The 22,765-nt window shown below is 47.0% G+C and overlaps 1 protein-coding gene across 2 annotated transcripts in view; it reads left to right on the top strand.

Annotated features, from left to right (window-relative positions):
* The first annotated feature begins 1,377 nt into the window (after window positions 1–1,377).
* Window positions 1,378–22,765, top strand: part of PRKCZ (protein kinase C zeta) — a 190,389-nt gene continuing 169,001 nt past the window's right edge. Inside the window, exons 1-4 of one of the 2 annotated variants that reach the window (XM_029065045.2) lie at window positions 1,378–1,487; window positions 2,808–2,947; window positions 3,369–3,591; window positions 19,547–19,668. In XM_029065045.2, coding sequence (XP_028920878.1) covers window positions 3,527–3,591; window positions 19,547–19,668 — 187 coding nt within the window. In that variant the 5' untranslated portion in view covers window positions 1,378–1,487; window positions 2,808–2,947; window positions 3,369–3,526. The remainder of the gene's footprint in view (window positions 1,488–2,807; window positions 2,948–3,368; window positions 3,592–19,546; window positions 19,669–22,765) is intronic. The other variant, XM_029065047.2, reaches the window with a different exon arrangement.

Consider the following 22,765-nt stretch of genomic DNA (forward strand, 5'->3'; position numbering starts at 1 on the left):
GTACAATTCATTAACAAAATAAATAGGGTAACGAAAATATTTATTGAGCGCTTACTATGTGCAGAGCACGGGAGTAAGCGCTTGGGATGGACAATTTGGCAACAGATAGAGACATTCCCTGCCCAATATCGGGCTCACAGTCTGAAAGGGGGAGAGAGACAGCAAATTAAAACAACAAAAAAAAGGACAAATTCATTCATTCCATAGTATTTATTGGGGTCTTACGATGTGCAGAACCCTGTACTAAGCGCTTGGGATGGACAATTCGGCAGCAGAGACAATTCGGCAGCAGAGAGAGACAATCCCTGCCCAATGACGGGCTCACAAGTCTAAAAGGGGGAAACAGACAGCAGAGCAAAACAACTCCAAAAAAAAGACAAATTCATTCATTCCATAGTATTTATTGGGTGCTTACTATGTGCAGAACACTGTACTAAACGCTTGGGATGGACAATTCGGCAGCAGAAAGAGACAATCCCTGCCCAATGACGGGCTCATGGACTCAATGGGGGAGACAGCAAAGCCAAACTGAACAAAACAAAAACAAGACAACGTCATCAAGATAAATAGAATCACGGAGATATCTGTCTGCCTCGCTGTCCTCATTCATTCAATAGTATTTATTGGGCGCTTACTATGTGCAGAGCACTGGACTAAGCGCTTGGGATGGACAATTTGGCAACAGATAGGGACAATCCCTGCCCAATGAGGGGCTCACGGTCTAAAAGGGGGAGACAGCAAAGCAAAACAGAATTAAAAAAAAAAAAAGACAATTCATTCAATAGTATGTATTGGGCGCTATGTGCAGAGCACTGGACTAAGCGCTTGGAATGGACAGTTGGGCAACAGAGAGAGAGATAATCTCTGCCCCGTGACGGGCTCAGAGTCTAACCGGGGGAGACGGACGGCAGAGCCCCACAGAACACCACCGCATCATCAAGATAAATAGAATCCCGGAGCTATCTGTCGGTCCGCTTCACCGCCCTCCCGGGGGGCTGGGTTGCTAGGTAGACTCCGGCCACCTGAGTTCCCGCCCCTCCCCTCATTGGCTGCAGGTGTCCGCCCCCCCCCCCCCCGCCCCCCCCGGCCCGGGGGAGCCGAAAGCCGCGCCGAAACAGGTAGCGCGTCCGGCGCGGCGATTGGTCGGGAGTGGGGGGCCCTCTCGTGGGGATTGGCTGTCCAGGTGGCCCTCCCGATGCAGCTCCCTCATTGGCTAGCAGGTACCCCCCTGGCTCTCGGACCCCCCCCCCCCGGGAGCTAATCCGCTCAGTCCGCCATGTTCGGACCGTCCCGGGCGGAGCGGTGAGCGCGGAGCGGCGCGCGACACCCCCCCACCCGCGCGCCTCCGCCCCAGGGGCACCCCCCCCAAGTTTTCCCCGAGTTTGGGGCGAGTTGGAGCGGCGGGGTGGGGGCCATGTGCGGACGCCCCTTCCGCCTTCCTTCCCCGGCGGGACGCGCCGGACCTCCGGCCGCCGCGCAGGGAGCAGGTGAGCGGAGCGGGCCGGGGACCCCCCCCCCCCCCCCCGCGGGGCTCGGCCTGCCGGCCCGGGGAGCCGCCCCCCGGGTGACGCCTGCCGTCCCCCTCCGCAGGTGGGGACCTGAAGGTGGCCGTCGTTGTCCCCCTCCTCCGCGGCCCGTCCTTCTCAGGTGCCTAAATAATAAAGGTTGGTATTTGTAAAGCGCTTACGATGTGCAGAGCACTGCTCTAAGCGCTGGGGTAGACAGGGTAATAAAGATGGCCAGCCATCCCCTTAGGTGCCCAGAGGTGGCCACCGTCCCCCTCCTCATGGCCTAAAGGTGGCCATCGTCGTCGTCCCCCTCCTGCTTGGCCCGTCCTCCTGGAGAAGCAGCGTGGCTCAGTGGAAAGAGCACGGGCTTTGGAGTCAGGGCTCATGAGTTCGAATCCCAGCTCTGCCACTTGTCGGCTGTGTGACTGTGGGCAAGTCACTTAACTTCTCCGTGCCCTAGTTCCCTCATCTGTAAAATGGGGATTAAGACTGTGAGCCCCACGTGGGACAACCTGATTCCCCTATGTCTACCCCAGCGCTTAGAACAGTGCTCGGCACATAGTAAGCGCTTAACAAATACCAACATTATTATTATTATTATTAAAGGTGGCCACCGTCCTCCTCCTCCTCCTCCTCCTCAGGTGCCTAAAGGGGGCCGCCATCCCAAAGGTGGCCCATGAGGAGGGATGTATAGGTGGCCACCTCTGTCATCCCCCCTCCTCCTGCTTGGCCCGTCCTCATTCTTCTCTTCCTCCTCCGGCACCTAAAGGTGGCCACCATCCCCATTCTCCCCAGGTGCGTAGAGGTGGCTGTCATCGTTCTTCTCTGACTCAGCCCGTCCTCCTCCTCCTCCTCCTCCTCCTCCTTCTCCTCCTCCTCCTCCTCCTCCTCCTCCTCCACCACCTCAGGTACCTAAAGGTGGCTGCCGTCCCTGTTCTCCTCAGGTGGCCAGAGGTGGCCACCATCCTCCTCCTCCTCAGTTGTCTAAAGGGGGCTGCTGTCCCCCTCCTCAGGGGCCCAAAGGTGACTATCATCCCCCTCCTCCTGCTTGGCCTGTCCTCAGGTGCCTAAAGGTGACCTCCATCCCCTTCCTCAGATGCCCAAAGGTGGCCACCGTCCCCCTCCTCCTGCTCAGCTTGTCCTCCTCCTCCTCAGGTGCCTAAAGGTGGCCACCTTCCCCTTTCTCAGCCCGTCCTCCCCAGGTGCCAGAGTTGTCCACCATCATCCTTCTCTGGCTCAGCCCATCCTCCTCCTCCTCAGGTACCTAAAAGTTGCTGCCGTCCCCATTCTCCTCCTCAGGTGCCTAAAGGTGGCCATCGTCGTCGTCGTTGTCCTCCTCCTCCTCAGATGTCTAAAGGGGGCCACCATCCCCCTCCCCAGGGGCCTGAAAGTGGCCAGCGTTGTCCCCCTCCTCTTGCTCAGCCCGTCCCTCTCCTCAGGTGCGTAAAGGTGGCCGGTATTCCCCCCAATCCTGTTCAGCTTGTCCTCTTCTTCCTCGGGTATCCAAAGGTGGCCGGCGTCCCCGTCCTCAGCCCGTTCTCCTCAGGGGCCCAGAGGTGGCCGCCATCACTCTCTTCCTGTTCAGCTCATCCTCCTCCTCAGATGCCCAGAGGTGTCCTCCGTCCCCTTCCTCCTGCTCCTTTTCCTGTCGGAGGGAGGCCAGGCGGCAGGTGGGACTCAGTTTCCTCCTGGAGCCTGAGGAGAAACGGACCCCGCAGGGGCCTGGATGATGGGCGGCCTGGCCGCAGTGGGGCCGTCCCAGTGACCTCCGGGGAGCCAGGGGTCCGGTCTCCCACGTGTTGTTGCTCCTCTGCAGAGCGCTCTGCCCTCCTTATTCACTTTGTTGTTTTGCTTTGGCAGGAGAGTCAGCTGTGAAATGCACGAGATCCAGAAACGAGGATCCTTTGCTTTGCCCCAAGCACCCAGAGGCTATTGCTTGCCCTGACTAGTTGCCAGACAGCCAAAGGACCCCCGTCAGAAAACGTATATTTTTGCATGCAGACGCTGAGATTAATGCCATGCCGAGCAGGATGGGATCAAAAATGAATCTCAGAGACGTTCGCATAAAGGCGCATTATAATGGGTGAGTGAAGCTGCTTTCTTCCCTTGTCAAGTTTGCCCCTACTCCTTCCTGTTGGAGCCCAACTCATCATTGAAATGTTAGTCAATAGGATGGGGAGTTTTGGCAGCTACATAACAAATTCCATAAAAAAAACCCCATGATTTTTTAAGTGCTTACTGTGTGTCAGACACTGTTCTAAGTCCTGGGGTATCTATAAGCTAATCAGGTTGGACACAGTCCATGCCCCCATCCTGGGTTTTACAGTCTTAATCCCCATTTTACAGATGAGGTAATTGGGACATAGACAAGTGAAGTGACTTGGCCAAGGTTTAGCTTATAATCATTAACTGGGTGGTGGAGTAGGTTGGAAGAGGAAACTGTCTTTGAAGCCACTTTTTCAAAATCACCTTAGCACACTTGTTCATTCTCAAAATTTGGTTTTCTTTTGGCCCTCTGAAATGGGTAGAACATATTCCTGCAGTTGTCTTTCGCAACACACTCCAGCACTTTACATAAATACCTTTTTGGCTGCCAGACTACTAAACAAACATTTCTGAGGATCCAAACTTATGAATGCAATTAACAAGTTTAATTTATCTGATTATTTTTTTTTAATCTGCTTGCTTGCTTAGAGCAACATAGGAGTCTAGAACAACATAAAACACCTGGGTTCTAATCCCAGTTCTAGAAAAACATAATATACCTGGGTTCTAATTTCAGCTCTATTACTTGTCAGCTGTGTCAGCAAGTCATTTAACTGCTCTGTGTCTATTTCATCGTCTGTAAAATGGGGATTCAATACCTGTTCTCCCTTCTCTTTACACCATGAGCCCCACTTGGGGCGGGCACTATGTCCAACCTGATTATCTTGTAACTGCCTCAGTGCTTAGTATAGTGTTCTGCACATAGTAAATTCTTAACAAATGCCATGGTTATGATGATGATTATCGTTAGAGAAAGGAATGGCTTATAAAGAAAGCAGGCAAGTGGTGGAAGGTATAAAAGAGAGAGAGTCCGGTTCTCAAGCTTGGGTGGCCTAAGTGCGGAATTGCTTTGAAGTGACATCATCACTGCCAATCCTAGCTTGAGCTTTTCTGAGTGCTCTGAGAACTTTGTTTTGGCATAAAGTGGCGTTCTAGAAGACAAAGAAACAGATTCAGCCTGCCCTTGGAGTGCTTATCATCCAAGGGGAAAGACAGAGATTGGTCTTGAAACACTAGCAGGGAGGAGTGCAAACCAAATTACATAAAATCCCCAGTGAACCAGAAATGTCTACCTGCATTCAGCCGTAGTTATGGAGCGTTTCCAAGTCTGAGGGAATTGCTGGAGGGTTCGGAGGCAGAAGACCACCGTTTTGCACCCTGGGTGAGGAAGCTTGCTTGCTCTTCACCCGGTATTTGGCTTCTCTCGGGTTGAGGGGAGGTTGTAGTGGAAACCAGGGAGAGATTGGCCCAAAATGCAGTTCCCACCCCACCCCTTTCTTATGTCATTTGTCATCAAGGAGGTGCCCATTGCCAGTGGCAGTTGAACCTCCCTCTGAAACTTTAAGACTAAGAACCTGCGTGAGAGAATGGATGATAGTGTTAGTGACTTGTATGCCTGTCTGCTTCCCACTGGGTTGTGGACGCAGCAAGCAAGTAAGTGAACAGGGATGTGGGACATTCATTAGTTCAGTCATATTTAGTGAGGGCTCACTTTGTGCAGAGCACTGCACTAAGCTCTTGGGAAAGTACAGTGCAACAATACACAGGTATATTCCCTGCCCACAATGCACTTATATTTCTGGTTGCTTCCAAGAACTCTGTGTAACAATTTACACCTGACAGGACCCCAGCATAGCACCAGGCTGTTGAATTTTATTTGAGAAAGAGGTATTTAATCCTGAGTGATTAGGCAGGTGACATTGTCATATATGTATATAATTTTCTGTTTCGGTCTTGGTGACCACATAGACGCTGCCCCTTTGATCTTCCACGAAAGAATTTGGATTTTATCTAAATAATTAAAAGTTGCACAAGGCATAGACGTATGTTATTTTCATAATTAACCAGAATGTTCTGCTAGGGGTTTCTTTTAATTCTGCTTTGGTGAGTTGCTGGAGAAATGTTTCTATCCACTTGCTGAACTGAATGCTCTTTCTCGAAGAGGGGGAAGAAGTCTTATTTATTGGTCCCAGAAGTACTGCACATTGTCTTGGTTAAAGGTCTAATCCATGATAATCCTGATTGTATTTGTGAAGCATCTACTAAGTGCCACACACTGTACTAAGCGCTGGTATAGATAGAAGATAATCAGGTCAGACCAGTCACTGCTACACATGGGCCTCGCAGTTTAAAGGTGAAGGGACTACAGGTATCGACTCCCCATTTTCCAGATGAGGAAACCGAGGTCCAGATAAATGACTTGTCCAAGGTCACACAGCGATCAAGTGGCAGAGCCCGGGCCGGGGCTCTCTTCTTCTAGGCCACACTGAGAGGACTATCTGTGAACCTAGTGAAGCTTGATGTTCATCAAATTGGAATCTAGTAAAAACATTTGTCAAGAAATTTCTTAATTACTGTTGAAAATTATTCAGGCAGCTGCTAATTCATTTGGAGTAGAAATAGTTGCTAATGGGCCACGTTTGAAATTGTGATCAAACAGGCCTCCCTGTCAGCCACCTAGGAAGTAGAAAGGCCTGAATGAGGTGTGTGTTTCCTTGGAGTGGAGAGTCTTTTGGGTTGGAAGACTGGAGGTGATCAAAGAGAGGGTGAGCTGTTGAATACAGTGGATTAATTGCCTGGTTCCTAGTATTTATGCTGAACAGCACCTGACTCAAAGATTGCAGGGAATCTTCTCCTTTTAGGTTTGCCCAACCCAGAATTATTTAAAGCCTAGGGCAATGGCGCCTGACTTGGCATGATGTAGTTGACTGAAAAAATGAGGCGTAGAGACTTGTCTTTGAGTGTAGTGTTCTATCAGCCCCTTGGACACATGGCAAAGGGAGACATCTGGAAGGAATATGCAGGAAAATACGATTTCACTTTTCTTTTCCTGTGTCGTCGACTTCCTAGGAATAATTTGGGTGAGAGTTAAGGAATGGGACGCTTAGTGGAGTTTGACACCAGTAAGTAATTGGGGTCAGTCGGTGGGGATTTAAAGCCGGGAGCTCAGTTTCTAGCTTTCCCCATGAGTCCTTTGGGAAACTCACCTGGGTGTCCTGCTTTACCCAGTCCTATGATAAGGCATTCTTGGGAATATGAGTGAGACTTGATAGGATTAGTTAAACAGTGTGGGTACTCATTCATTCATTGTCATATATGAGCACGTACTGTGTGCAGAGCACTGTACTGAGTGCCTGGAAAGTGCAATTCAGCAATAAAGAGAGATAATCCCTGCTCACACTGGGTTTACAATCTAGAAGTGGGGAAACAGACATCAAAACAAGTAAACAGGCATCAATATAAAGAAACAGAATTGTAGATATGTACATGAATACATAAGTGCTGTGTGATAGTGAGGGGGTGTAGAGCAAGGGAGTAAGTCGAGGCGACGTGGAGGGAAGGGGGATCTGAGGAAAAGTGGGGTTTAGTCTGGGAAGACCTCTTGGAGGAGGTGAGCCTTAGTAGGGCTTTGGAAGGAGGAAGAGGGATTGGCAGATTTGAGGAGGGAGGGTGTTGTGGTCCAGGGATCTACGGCGACAGGCCCAGTCGCCTGTCGACAGGTGAGAACGAGGCACAGTGAGAAGGTTGGCACCAAAGGAGCAGAGTGTGCGGGTTGGGATGTAGAAGGAGAGAAGGGAGGTGAGGTAAGTAGGGGCAAGATGATGGAGAGCTTTGAAGCCACTAGTGATGAGTTTTAGTGTGCTATGGAGGTTGATAGGCAACCGATGGAGATTTTCTTGGGGGGGTGATGTGCCCGGAGTGTTTCTGTCGAAAGATAATCTGGTCAGCGGAGTGAAGTATGGACTGACGTGGAGAGAGACAGGTGGTGGGGAGGTCAGAAAAGAGGCTGATGCAGTAATCCAGTTGGGAGAGGATGAGTGATTGCACCAACGAGGCAACGAGGTATGCATGGAGAGGAAAGGGTGGGTCGTGGCGATATTGTGAAGGTGAGACGGGCAGGCTTTGGTGTCGCATTGAACGTGTGGGGTGAATGAGAGAGCGGAGCCAAGGATGACACTGAGGTTGTGGGCTTGTGAGGCGGAAAGGATGGTAGTGGCATCCACAGTGATGGGAAAATCATGTTGAGTTTTGGGGTAGTGGATAGAGCACAGGTCTGGGAGTTAGAAGGTCATGGGTTCTAATCCTGACTCCACCACTGGTCTGCTGTGTGACCTTGGGCAAGTCTCTTCTCTGTGCTTCAGTTCCCTCATCTTTAAAATGGGGTTTGAAACTGTGAGCCCCACATGGGGGACAGGGACTGTGTCTAACCCGATTTGCTTATATTCACCCCAGCTCTTAGTACAGTAAGTACTTAGTATAGTTACTTAGTAAGTGCTTAATAAATAACACAATTATTATTATTAATATTATTAATAATACTAAAAGGGTATGATGCTTCTGGGGGTTCCCTCTCCTAGACTTTAAGTTCTCTGGGCAGGGAATGTGTCTACCAACTCTCTATTATATTCTCCCAAGTGCTTAGTACAGTGCTCTGCAAACAGTAAGTGCCCAATAAATAACAGTGCTTGTAAAATGGGATTTAAGACAGTGAGCCCCATGTGAGGACACAGGCTGTGTACAACCTGATTATCTTGTAATAATAATTAATGGTATTTGTTAAGCACTTACTATGTGCTAAGCACTGTTCTAAGCACTTGCATCTAACCCAGCGCTTAATACAGTGCTTGGCCCATAGCAAGTACTTAACAAATACTATAAAAAAAATTGGTTGAGAGGCATGCCCAGTTACCTGGGGTCTTCTCCTCTTTATCCTTACTGATCCGTCCTCCTGATTGGTTGGGTTTCAAGTTTAATTCCAAATGGGACTTAATGTTTAGCATTCATCCCACCCTCAGCCCTACAGCACTTCTGTAGGTGTCTATAAATGATACGTTATATTAATGTCTGTCTCCCCATCTTGACTGTGAACTCATTGTGGGCAGAGAATGTGACTTCCAGCTCTGCTGTATTGAACTTTCCCAAACTCTGTAGTATAGTGCTATGCACATATAGTAAATACAATTGATTGGAATTCTGGCTTTTACTATGTACCAAGCAGTATGTTAAGGGCAGAGGTAGATACAGAACAAATACATTGGACATAGTTCTTGCTTTTCAGGGAGAAGCCCTTAGGAGTTCGCCTCTTCCTGGGTTTCTCCTCCCCTTCCCGACTATGGGGGCTACTTAGAGTGACTACCACAAGAGGCTTAAAACTTCTTGGAGAGAGAGAGAGCCCTTAGAGGAGCTTAAAACCCAAGGAGCCCATCCCTCCTCTCCTCTTTCATATATAGGAGGTGACTTTGAGAGAAGCAGCATGGCCTAATGGCTAGAGCACAGGCTTGGGAGTCAGAAGGACCTGGGTTCTAATTCTGGCTCTTCCACTCATCTACTGTGGGACCTTGGATGAGTCTCTTAGCTTCTCTGTGTCTCAGTTCTCTCATCTGTAAAATGGAGATTGACCTTGATGTAATAAATATATAATTAAGATGAGAAGCAGCGTGGCTCAGTGGAAAGAGCCTGGGCTTTAGAGTCAGAGCTCATGAGTTTGAATCCCAGCTCTGCCACCTGTCAGCTGTGTGACTGTGGGCAAGTCACTTAACTTCTCTGTGCCTCAGTTACCTCATCTGTAAAATGAGGATGAAGACTGTGAGCCCCACGTGGGACAACCTGATTCCCCTGTGTCTACCCCAGCGGTTAGAACAGTGCTCTGCACATAGTAAGCGCTTAACAAATACCAATAAAATATAAATATATATTTTATATATATATAAAATTAAGAAATACGATGTAGGACATGGGCTGGGTCCAACCTGATTAGCTCGTATCTATCCCAGCACTTAGTATAGTGCATGGCATGTAGTAAGTGTTTAACAAATACCATTAAAAAAGGGGGGAGGCGGTGTCAGGGTGAGCAGGGGAGGGAGCTGTAGTCTACCAGATTTCTTTGTGCTAGAGGGAGAGTGGCAATGTTTAGCTTGGTGAGGGGCAGAAGCTGGGTACTGTAAAGCTTGGTTGCCACCAAACCCAGCCTCTGCAGCCTCTAGCTGTAGAGCGGACACAGGCTGCTGATACCAAGGGGTCAGTCTCCCCTTTTAACTGCTCCAGAGGACCCTGTGGAAGGGACTGCCCCTTCCCCTGTCCTCCTCTGCAGGCGGGGCTTAGGCTTTCTCTGTCTCTGGAGGCTGAACTAGTGGGGACCTGATATACAGCTAATGGATTATTTAGATATCGGATTTACTTTGACATATGGTGTTTGCTCATTTCATTACTTGTTAACCCCTCCGCTTAAAGGTGTGTAGAAAGAGGAAGGGAAGTTCAAATCAATGATTTTTTTAGTGCCTGCCAGTAGTCTGCTAGATTGAAAGCCTTTTGAGGGCAGCGACTATATCTGTGGTACGCTCCCAAGTGCTTAGAACAGTGCTCTGCTTAATGGAGATGCTCAGCACTATTTATTGATATAAGGAAGGGAGTTCAACAAATCTTTAACAAGATTTTTGTCACCTGTGATTTTTTTTATGGTATTTGTTAAACGCTTAACTCTGGACCGGGCATTGTCCTAAGCGCTGGGGTAGATTCAAGCTAACAAGTTTGGGCACAGTCCTTGTCCCACATAAGATTCACAATCGTAATCCCCATTTTACAGATGAGGTTACTGCAGACCAAAAAATTAAGTCACTTGTTGAAGGTCACACAGCAGATAAATGGTGAAGTTGCATTAGAACTCAAGTCCTTCTGACTCCTAGGCCCATGCTCTATCCACTAGGCCATGCTGAAGGTTAATTTTTCTTGCTCTTCCTGAATCCTGGATAGGTAGGGGGCCTTTATGCATTTAAGATCGCCGTCTCTGTTAAACGAGACTATGATTTTTGTGTGCTATTGTTCAATAGAGCATTTCACACTCCTTAAGTTTTGTGGGTATCAAAATTAGGTATTTTTATGGTAAAATTAATAGTCTGTTCTTAAGTGTCTCTTCAGTTTTCTGGAAGAATAGGCAGGAAATTGAGCTAGTTTCCAAATTCCTCTGTAAAATCTTTGTCTGTCCTTAGGATCAGTATAATTTTACCTGACTAGAGGAGAGCTGTCCCTGCAGTATTAATCAATAGAATTTATTGATCACCCTCTTTATGCAAAGCCCAGTACTAAGAGCCTGAGTGAGTTCAATAGAATTAGTGGATATGATTGCTGCCCTCAAGGATCTTACCAATTAGTGAGGAGATAGATCCTGAAGTCAACTCTAGGAAGAAATAATAGAATATATAAGATATGTATAAAACTGCTACAGGGGGTTAAGGATGCTTACATGCTTAGAAGATGTGAAAGTGCTGATCCGGCAGTTGAGGGGGGATTCAAAGTGGAGAGATAAAACATTAATTAGGAAAAGCCTCTTGGAGAAGAGGAGATTTCAGAAGGGCTTTGAAGAAGGAGGAGAGCTGTGATCTGTTGGATATGAAGGGAAAGAAAGTTCAAGTCTGGGGGGTAGGGTGTGAACGAGGTCAGTGGTGGAAGACACAGGAATGAGGCAAAGTGAGTAGGTTAGCTTGAGAGAAACCATGTGTGTGAGCTGGGGTGTTGTGTGTAAGCAAGAGAGAGAGCCGACTGCTTGCCTTAAACCTATTAGCCAGAAGTTTTTGCTTAATGTGGAGAAGAAGAGGTACCTGTTGGATGTTTCTGAGGAATGGGGAGAATGATGTTTTAGAAAAATGAACCAGTCACCAGAGTGAAGTATGGATTGGAGAGGCAATCGGCTGGAGGTAGGGAGAGCAGTGAAGAGGGTGATGATGCAGAAGTCAAGCTGGATATGTTTAATGTTATGTCCCAATGTGAGGACTGTTTAGAGGAAAGGGTGGATCCTGGAAATGTTGTGGAGGAAAAATCATCAGGATCTGATGACAGAGTGATTGTGGGAGTTGAAAGACAAGGAATCAAGGGTAATGCCAAGGATGCGCAATTGAAAGAGAGGGAGGATGTTGTGATGTCACCCTGGATGGAAAAGTTAGCCTGAAGAGAGCATGTGGGAGGCAAGATGAGGAGTTCAATTTTGGACATATTGAGTTTGAGGTGCCGGTAGGAAATTCATGGAGAGGGACTCTGGAAGCTGCAGAAAATAGGAGGTTTATATAGCAGAAGGGAGGTCAGAGCTAAGGCGTTAGATTTAGAAGTCTTGCATTTAAAGGGGTAGTTGAAGCCATGGGAGCTATTGAGCTCCCCAAGGGAATGAGGGTATATGAAAGAGAGAAGGGGACCCAGAACAGAGCTTTGAGGTACCCCGACAGTTAAGGGGTGGGAGGCAGAGAAAGAACCAATGAAAGACAGAAAGATTGGCCAGAGAGGTGAGAGGAGAATTGTGTCTGAAAGGCCGAGGTTGGATAGGGGTTCCGGGAGAAGGGAATGATCTACAGTGTTGAAGGCAGCCAACGTGCCGAAGAGGATGTGGGCAGAATAGGAGCCTTTAAATTTGATGAGATCATTGGTGAACTTAGAGAGAATGGTCACAATGGAGTCAGGAGATGTACGCCTTTTTCATTTCTGTATCGTGACCGCTGAGGAGTGGGGAGTGTTAAGTTTCTGACCATTACTATTTTCTTCAATAATGTGAAATATCTGTGTGTATAGAGCACTTTACCAGTGCCTGGGGAACATGCTGTGAATATAGAAGGCATGATTCCTGCTTTCGAGGAGCTCGCAGTCTATCGGATGGAATTAGGAGTCACTTGGCCCCATCTCAAAATCTCTTTTAAACTAAATTCCTTTCCCTCAGGACAGTAAGTGCAAAGGGAACAATTCTCACCCACAGTTCCAAACAGAACTCCTCATCTTCCCACCCAAATCCTGTCCTCCCCCTACCTTTCCCATCACTGTAGACAGCACCACCACTCTTCTTGTCTCGCAAGCCCATAACTGTGACAGTATCCTTGGCTTATCTCTCGGTCAATCCACATATTCATTCTGTCACCAAACCTTGTTGGTTTTACCTTTACAAGGTTGCTAATATCCCCTCTTTCCTCTTTATCCAAACTGCTAATATGTTGATTCAAGGACTTAGCCTATTCCACCTTGATTACTGTATCTGCCTCCTTTGCTGACCTCCCCGCCTCCTGGCTCTATCCACTTCAGACATACTTCCCTCTGCTGTCTGATTCATTTTTCTACAAAAACGTTCAGTCCATGTTTCCCCTCTCAAGAACCTGCAGGGGTTGCCCATCTACCTCCACATTGAACAGAAACTCCATACTTCCTCCTTGCCCTCTCCTATCTTATCTTGTTGATTTCTAACTACAACCCAGCACTCTCCCTTGACTCCTCTAACACCGATCTACTTACTGTACCTTGATCTTGTGAATGGCTCTTGTGTACCTTGCTGTCAATCCCACTCCCACTTCCTGCCCCAGCCTAGAGCTCTCTCTTCCTTCATCAGTCTCCCCTCCTTCAAAACCATCCTAACATCACAACTCCTTCAAAAGGCCTTCCCCCACTAAGCCCTCATTTTTCCCTACTCCTTCTCCCTTCTTCATTGCCCTTGGATTTGTACTGTTTACTCAGCACACTCTCATCCCTGCAGCCCTTATATTCATGTCTGTAATTTATTTTACTGTCCATCTCCCCCTCTAGACTGTGAGTTGTGGGCGGGGAACGTTTCTGCCAACTCCATTATACTGTACTCTGTTACACTGCTGTACTGTGCTTAGCACAGCACTCTGCATGCAGTAAATATGATTGATTGTCTGTTTAGTGTTCTAGTTTATGCATTCATTGGACTTCATTTTCTGGCCTCTTGAAAAGGGTACAAGGCAGCCTTGCAAGTGAGCAGGGGACAGAGACTCACACAAAACAATGTAGTCCTTAGAACCCCGCCCCGTACAACTCCTAGTGCCTGATCTTAAAAGCCCTTAAAGATGATGTTGCTGGGTGGAAGGAATCCAGCTCCAATAGGCTTTCAAACTTTCACGCCTAAAATCTATCTTGGTGACCCTCCAGTTGAGAAACAGCGTGGCTTAGCAGAAAGAACACGGGCTTGGGAGGCAGAGGTCGTGAGTTCTAATACCAACTCTGCCACTTGTCAGCTGTGTGACTTTGGGCAAGTCACTTAACTTCTCTGTGCCTGTTACCTCATCTGTAAAATGGGGATTAGGACTGTGAGCCCCATGTGGGAAAACCTAATTACCTTGTATCTACCCCAGCGCTTAGAACACTGCTTGGTACATAGTAAATACTCAACAAATACCAGCATTATTATTATTATTTAATTCAGTCGGATATATTTATTGGGCCCCTGCAAAAGGCAGAGCATTAAAATTGGGAAGTGGGGAAAAATAAAAGCCGGTGTAAGCTGTGGCCCTTCCTCTTAGGGAGCTTCATTGATGTAAGCTCGTTGCGGGCCGGGAGGTTTATTCTTATAATATTAAATATAAGGTTTATTCTTCTTTGTACTCTTCCAAGTGCATAATACAGTGCTCTGCTCATAAGTGCTCAATAAGTAAGATTAAATGAAAGACAGGCACACAAAGCAAATATGCAATAGTCAGTATGTGAGCTTATGTAAAAATAAACCGAAGTAGATAAAATATAAGACTACAAGGAGATTCATGAAGGATCGGTGACAGAGGGGAAGTGTGTGGGGGAATTTAATCAGGGAATTTCTGCCGCCAAAGGGGGAGCTTTCTAGGAGACTTTGAATGAAAAGGTTTGAAGTCACCAGTGAAGGGTAATCTGGGAAGGGTTAGAGCAGTGACTAGTCAATCATATTTATTGAGCACTTACTGAGTGCAGAACACTGTACTAAGCACTTGGGAGAGTACAATATAACAATATAACAGGCATGGTCCCTGCCCAAAGCAAGCTTTGCAGTCTAGAGGAGGAAGTGGGAGAATCAAGGGGAAGGTGTGCAGGGAAAAGCATGAGCTGGGTTCAGGAAGAGTACAGTCAGTCATTCAGTGATAAGCTTTGAGCGTTAAGTGGGTGCGGAGCCCTGTACTAAATGCTTGGGAGAGTCCAGTACAACAGAGTTGGAAGGACACGGTCCCCGCCCACAACACATGAGTCTTGCTCCGGAAAGAACGGTCTGGGGAATGGCAGGGGCATGTCTAAAAAAGGAATCCAAACTATTTGAATCTTGTACTTCAGAAACTCATTTTGAAAACGGATAAAAAAGAAAGTGTTAAAGCATACATTTGGAATGAAGAGTGCCGTGCTATTTTTAAAACAACGTATTTGACATCTGTACCTGCAGACATTTCAGAAGCGTCTTATTCCTCTGTTAATGGTGAAAATATTAGTAGTAGTCAGTGCCCACGAGATGCAAAGCATTTTACTAAGTGAAGGGAAAAAATGTTGGAGAATTAAGCAATCTCTGCCCCACCGAAGGGCTCCCAATCTAAGAATAAGTGGGGTAGATGGGATTGGTGACATAAAAACCTCTTTGCAGTCGGCTTCGAGGCTGTCCTCCATCTGGTCCCACCTTGCCCGTCCATCTGCTCTCTTCTCCCGCTGTTCCCTAACTCGCTCGTTCTCCCAAGCCGACCTTCCGACCGTTTCCCCTCTCAATTCTCCCTCCTCCCTCTCCTGGTTTCTGCTGCCCAACCCACCTCCCCAAGACTTGGAACTCCCTTTCTCCCCGCATGAAATGGACCCCCAACTCTCCTCACGTTCAAATCCCTTGGGTTTGGGATTTATGGCATAGGAGATAGAGCATGGGCCTGATGGTCAGAAGGTCATGGGTTCTGATCCCGGCTTCACCACTTGTCTGCTGTGTGACCTTGGGCAAGTCGCTTCACTTCTCTGTGGCTCAGTTAGCTCATCTGTAAAATGGGGATTAAGACTGTGACCTCCACTTGGGATAGGGACGGTGTCTAACCCGATTTGCTTGTATCCACCCCAGCACTTAGTACAGTGCCTGGCACATAGTAAGAGCTTAAAAAATACCATAATTATTATTATTCTAAAATCCCACCTCCTCCAAGAAGCCTTACCTGACTAATTTCCCAGCACCCTCAGGGGTTATCATTCCTTCATCTGACTCTAGCATATATGAATTTATTTACACCTTCCTTAGCACTCATATAAATATATGATATTTATGGCATTTTTTAAGCACTTACTATGTGTCATACACTATTCTAAGCCCCAAGGAAGATACAACTTAATCAGGTTGGACACAGTCCCTGTACCACATGGGATTCATGATCCAAGTAGGAGGGAGACCAGGCATTGACTCCTCATTGAGCTGAGGAAACTGAGGCATTGAGGAGTGAAGTGACTTGCCCAAGGTCATCGAGCAGTCAAGTGGTGGAGTCAGATGAGAACCCAGGACTTCTGTTTCCCAGGCCTGAACTCTTTCCACAAGGCCACATCGTTCCCCAAAATGTATACACTCAGTGAATCATTTTGACCCCTCTACTTATAAGTATTTTCATGCCTATATTTCCTGATGGACTGTCAGCTCCCCATGGGCAGAGAATGTGTCACCGAATTATTCAGATATATCTCCAGTCCCTACTTCAAAGCGCTGTTCTCATTAAAAGTCTCTGCTACTCCTGCTTACTACTACCTTATTTCATTTTTTCATTCAATTGTATTTATTAAGCATTTACTGCGTGCAGAGCACTGTACTAAGTGCTTGGGAAAGAACAATATAGCAATAAGTGATAATCCCTGCCCACAATGAGCTCATTTCCTGGAAGGAGGTCCCCCATTGTGTAGGCAGGTTTGATTATAATATAATAATATTGGTATTTGTTAAGTGCTTACTATGTGCAGAGCACTGTTCTAACCGCTGGGGAAGATACAGGGTGATCAGATTGTCCCAAGTGGGGCTCACAGTCTTCATCCCCATTTTACAGATGAGGTAACTGAGGCACAGAGAAGTTAAGTGACTTGCCCATAGTCACACAGCTGACAAGCAATAAGCTCCTCCTTTAGACTGTAAGTTCTTTGTGGGCAAGGAATGAGTCTGTTTATTGTTGTACTCTCCCGAGTGCTTAGTACAGTGCTCTGCGCACAGTAAATGCTCAATTAGTACAACTGAATGAATGAATGGGGGCCCGGGCGGCCTGGCCTCTGCCCACCTCCGCCTACCCCCCCCCCATCTTGGTTACCCTCCCTCATCCCACAACACTTATGTACATATCCGTTGTTTATTCAACTGATTAATCAATGGTATTTATTAAGTGCTTACTGTTTGCAGAGGACTGTAGTGAGTGCTTGGGGAAGTACAGTGTAACAGTAGGTAGACCAAAAAGAGCAAGAGGACACTGTATACTAGGAGCACATTTTCTGTCTCCAAAGGCTCAGGGTCTGACAGCCACAATAATAATAATAATCATGGTATTTAAGCACTTACTCTGTGTCAGTCACTGTACTAAGCCCTGGGTGGATAAAAGCAAATCGAGTTGGACACAGTCCCGATTCTGCGTAGGGCTCTCAGTTTTAATCCCCATTTTACAGATGAGGTAACTGAGGCCCAGTGAAGTGACTTATCCATGGTCAAGGCTTGTGTTCTATTCATTAGGACATGCTGCTTCCCAGTAGTCACAGGTGCAGCCAGTCACAGCCTTCCCATTGCACTCAAAGTTGAGAAGTTGCTGCCCCTCCCTGCAGTCGGGCAGCTAAGAAGCCTTAGTAGTGTTGGGGTGGGGAGCAGAGCTCTAGCCTTTTTAATTTAATTTAATTTTTTAAAATGGTATTTAGGTGCTTCCGTTTGGGTTAGAAGATAAGTTCGGTTTTGGACAAGCTGTTTGAGGTGCTTGGTGGGACATCAGAGTAGACATGTCCTGAAGGCAGGAGGAAATAAGAGACTGCAGAGAGGGAGAGATGTCAAGGCTGGAGAGAGAGATTTAAGAATCACCTGTGAAGAGGTGGCAGTCGAAGCCGGGGGAAGCAAATGAGTCTCCCACTGGGGTGGGTATAGCCGGAGAATAAGAGGGGACCCAGAACTAAACCTTCCTCGGGGGGACTACCGCTGTTAAGGGGTGGGAGGCAGAAGAGAAGCCTGAGACTGAGCAGCCAGAGAGGCAGGAGAACTAGGACAGGACCGTGTCAGCGAAGCCAAGGTATTTTCAGGAGAAGAGGATGGTCGACAGTATCAGAGGCGGCTTGAGAGACCTAGGGGGATTAGTATGGAGTAGAGTCTGTTGGATTTGTCAAGAATAAGGTCCTTGGTGACCTTTGAGAGGGCTGTTTCAGAGAGTGGAGAGGGTGGAAGCCAGACTGCAGGGGGTTGAGGAGAGGAAGTGGAGGCAACGGGTGTGAGTAACTTGTTCTGAAAGGGTATGGTTTCTGTTTCAAATTGCAGCCAGAGCCTGTAATGGATGGAGTAGGTAACGCAGCTCAGGCCTTTGCAAGTGATTTGGCTACTTGGTTAAAGAAAGAAAACTAAAGGAAGCATTTCATTTTTTCCTGTCATTTTCCCTCTCCTTGTTAACTTTGGTATGGAACATGAATCGCTTGCGTGTTGCCTTGCAGAATATTCTTCTGACTACGGGTGCGTTCTTTGAGCATCCACTAGAGGGTCTTTCTAAACACAAGGCAGCTTCCATAGTCTTTCCATAGATTTTCTCCATCGTTTGTATTCCCCTTTACCAGCGCTTGAGAGAACAATAATTTGGCGTATCACGTTGCTAGCATGACCCACTTTGTTGTAATACCTTCATCTTATTGTGGCCTGTAGCTCCATGATTTACATCATCTAGCCATAAATCCAATGCATTTTGGCTAGGAAAGTGGTTTATTTACAAGACTTCTGGACTGAAACTAATTCATATTTTTAAGATTCCCTCCACCCTCTTGACCCTGAGATATGGGGGCAAGGTTGGAGTGGATGACTGGAGAGCTTCCTTTTGTGCTTGAATTTCCTTTGCCTTTCTCTTCTTTCTTCAATTTTGTCCAACCGTCACTCTCCCTCAATAATAATGATAATTACGGTACTGCTAAGCACTTACTATGTGCCAAGCTCTGTTCTAAGCACTGGGGTAGATACAAGTTAATCAGGTTGGACACAGTCCCTGTCCCACATGAGGCTCACAGCCTAAGTAGGAGGGAGTAGGATTAAATCTTCACTTTACAGATGAGGAAACTGAGGTCTAGTGAAGTCAAGTGATTTGCCCAAGGTCACAAAGCAGACACGTGGCAGAGCCGGGTTTAGAACCCAGGTCCTCTGACTTCCAGGCCTGTGCTCTTTCCAATGGGCTCTTCTGCTTCTCCTTCAAAGGCTTTCTAAGAATCCACCTTCACCACGTGGCTGTCTTTGATTGATTCCCCCATTCTCTGTTATGTCTCTCCCAAGCCTCTACAGCAATCATATAGTTATGTGTTTGTTTTCTTTTTCCATGTGTGTCATTTCTCACACATTTAAGCACACCTGTGGCCGTCATTGTGTCTGCTTGCCTTTCTCATTAAACTGTAAACTCTGGAAAGACAGGGATCATATTATCTGCTGTGGGGGTGCCTAACCAGCAACACAAACAGAAAAACATAAGGATATTGTTTAGCTCATTGTGGGCAGGGAACATGGTAATTTACTCTGTTGTATCTTAGTCCCCTAAACAGTTAGAATAGTGTTCTCTGCACACAGTAAGTGCTCAGTAAATTCTATTGATTGGTTAATGTCATTGCCCTAAAATACGGATTAACCTCCAAACTGCAGAGATTGGTGTGTGTGTGTGGGTGGTCAAAAGGTTTTACCAAAGCTGAGAAGACTTCAGGAGAGATCTGAAGGGCCCCAGAACAGCAAGGGCCCCAAAATATACTTGCTCGGGGTTAAGGTTTATTTTTGGCACAAAAGGATCTTGGATTAGGGGCTTCAGTGCAACTCAGTTATTTTCTCTTCCTTTTTCTTCCAGAGACATTTTGATCACCAATTTGGATGCATCAGTGACATATGATGAGCTCTGTGATGACGTGAGAGAAATGTGCAGCTTACATCAGGAGCAGCCAATCACCCTCAAGTGGATTGATGATGAAGGTATTTTTCATGGAGCTGGAGTACTTTGCATTGTTGCAGTCTGTAAAATTGTTTTGGGGGTTATAATAATGGTATTTAAGTGCTTACTGTGGGTCAGGTGCTGGGGCTGATAGAAGATCATCAGGTTGGACATAGCCGCTGTCCTACATGAGGCATTTTGTCTAAGTAGGAGGAAGGAGGATTTAATCCCCATTTTGACAGATGAGGAAAGTGAGGCATGGAGAAGTCACTCAGTCACTTTGGGTCCTCCTCCCGCCCAACTCCCGCCCTACCCCCACCCCCCATCCCCATCCTTACCACCACTTTGCCTCGCTACTCTCCTGCTACAACCCTGCCCACATTTTGCTCCTCTAATGCCAACCTATTCACTGTACCTTGATCTCATCTATCTCTCTGCTGACCTCGCACCCACGTCCCGCCTCTGCCCTGGAACTCCCTCCATCTTTGCATCAGACAGAAATTTGCTCTCCTCATCTTCGAAACCATATTAAAAAGCACGTGTCCTCCAAGAGGCCTTCCCTGACTAAACTATTTCCTCTTCTCCCGCTCCCTTCTGTATCACCCTTGCACGTGGATTTGCACCCTTTAATCACTCCCTCTCAGCCCCACAGGTATTATATACCTATCCATAATTTATTTAGATTAATACCTGTCCCTCTAAACTATAATCTCACTGTGGGCAGGGAATGTGTCTATCAACTCTGATTTATTGTACTTTCCCAATAGCTTAGTACAGTGCTCTGCGCACCATGAGTGCTTAATAAATACAATTGATTGATTAGACCTTGCTATTTCCAAGGTCTTGGGCATTTACCCCGCTGTTGCACCTATCTACTATTTACACTCTGTTGTTTCCTCTTACCCGTTATGTATTTTAGGGCCTGTCTTCTCCGCTGGGTTATAAATAGTAAAATAAGGGCCAAAGTCCTGTCTGCTAACTCCCAAGCACTTAGTGCTCTGCACAGAGTAAGCACTTGATAAGTATTATTGATCAGTTCAGTCATGGATAATAAATGCAAACCCTGCCAGTTGTCGGCTTTCACTTGACTTTTCTGTGCCTCAGTTACCCCATCTGTAAAATGGGGAATAAGACTGTGAGTCAGATGTGGAACGGGGAACCTGTCACTTCACTTCTCTGTGCCTCAGTTACCCCATCTGTAAAATGGGGATTAAGACTAGGAGCTCCATGTGGGACAAGGACCGTGTCCCAACCGGATTTGCTTGTATCCACCCCAGTGCTTAGTATAGTGCCTGGCACATTGTAAACACTTAATGTTTAGGCTGTGAGCCCATCACTGGGCAGGGATTGTCTCTGTTACTGAATTGTACATTCCAAGCACTTAGTCCAGTGCTCTGCACATAGTAAGCGCTCAATAAATACTATTGAGTGAATGAATGAATGAAAGCAAACATTTTGAGAACAGAGAACCCTGCAAGCCACATGTCTGTTTTTTCACAATTTTGTTCCTGACCTTGAAAGGTTTATTTAGGGTTGTTCATTGATACTTCATTTGTTCCTCTGTTCATTTGTTTGAACTAGGCACATTGGACCGTCGACATTGCGAGATGGGGAATTCTGATGGAGGGTTTCCTTTCGGTGGTTCACGAATCTGAAGCCTAAACGTATGCAGTCTTCATGGTTTAGTGTGTAGTAGCGTTTGTTGAGCACCCAGTTGGTATACTGAACTATACTAGCTGCTTGGGAGGTACAGACTAACAAAGTGACATCTTCCCCGCCCATAAGGAGTTTATATTCTAACAGAGGAGACAAACATAAAAATATCTACCCTTACGAAGGTGCCAGATAAAGTGAACATATCTACATGGGCGATAAGGAGGGTGAAAATTAGTTCATTAGGGCTGAAGGGCTATTTCGTGGCTTGGGGTGGTGGGAAATTAATTGGGATAAGCTTGTTGGAGGAGGTGGGATTTTAGGAGGAAATTGAACATGAGGAGAGCTGTTGTCCATCTGCGGGGATGGAGTTTCAAGCTGGGGGACAAGGGGACAGAGACGGGAGAGTCGAGGATGAAGTGCAGCTAGAAGGTTGGCTTGGGAGAACAAAGGTAGCGAGTGAAGAAAAGCGGAAGAGAGCTCAATAAGTAAAGTGGGGCCAAGTGGTGGAGAGCCTTGAAACTGATTGTGAGGAGTTTTTGTTTGGTGCAGGGGGACCCAGGGAAACGGTCGAGGGGTTTGAGGAGGAGAGTTAGTTGTGGACCGAACGATGCTTCGGAAAGATGATGTGTGCAGTAGCTTGAAGTATAGACTGGACTCCTTCCCTCTGGACTATAACCTCATTGAGGGCAGAGAATGCGTCTGTTACACTGTTGTGTCGTACTCTCCCAAGCGCTAAGTACAGGGCTCCACAGACAGTAAGTGCTCAATAAATACAGTTAATTGATGGAGTGGGGAGACCAGTGTGAGGAGGAAGGACCAGAGCTTGTACTAGGGGAGTGGCACTTTGGAAGTAGAGGAAAGGTTGGAGGCGGTAAATGCTGTGCAGGGAAAAACCAGCCCGATATGGCACTGGATTTGCTATGAGAGTTGAATGGTAGCGGAGAGTTGAGGATGCCCCCGAGACCTCTGGGACAGGTAGGGTGGTGGTGGTGGTTGGTGGCGGTATCCACTGAGGTAGGGAAGTCCTGGGAGGGAGTGGGTTTAGGGGGAATGATGGGTTTGGTTTTTGATTTGTTGAGTTTGAGGGTCGGCAGGACATCCAAATGGACATCTCCTGGAGAAGCATTGTGGTATAATGGATAGAGCACGGACCTGGGAGTCAGAAGATCACAGGTCTAATCATCCCTCCCCCTGTCTACTCTGACCCTGGGCAAATCACTTCATGTTTCTGGACCTGTTACCTCATCTATAGAATGAGGATTGAGACTGTGAGCCCCATGTGGGACAGGGACTATGTCCAACATGACTTGCTTGTATCCACCCCAGCGTTTACTACAATGCCTGGCACGTGGTAAGCGCTTAACAAATATCGCAATTATTATTATTATCTCCAGAAGATGGGAAGAGCAGGATAGATGAGAGCTAAAGCTCAGGTTCTGTCCTACCCGGGGTATAAGTGGAAGAGGATAATGGCATAACGGG

Source organism: Ornithorhynchus anatinus, chromosome 5, assembly GCF_004115215.2.
Source record: "Ornithorhynchus anatinus isolate Pmale09 chromosome 5, mOrnAna1.pri.v4, whole genome shotgun sequence".
Classification (NCBI taxonomy): domain Eukaryota; kingdom Metazoa; phylum Chordata; class Mammalia; order Monotremata; family Ornithorhynchidae; genus Ornithorhynchus; species Ornithorhynchus anatinus.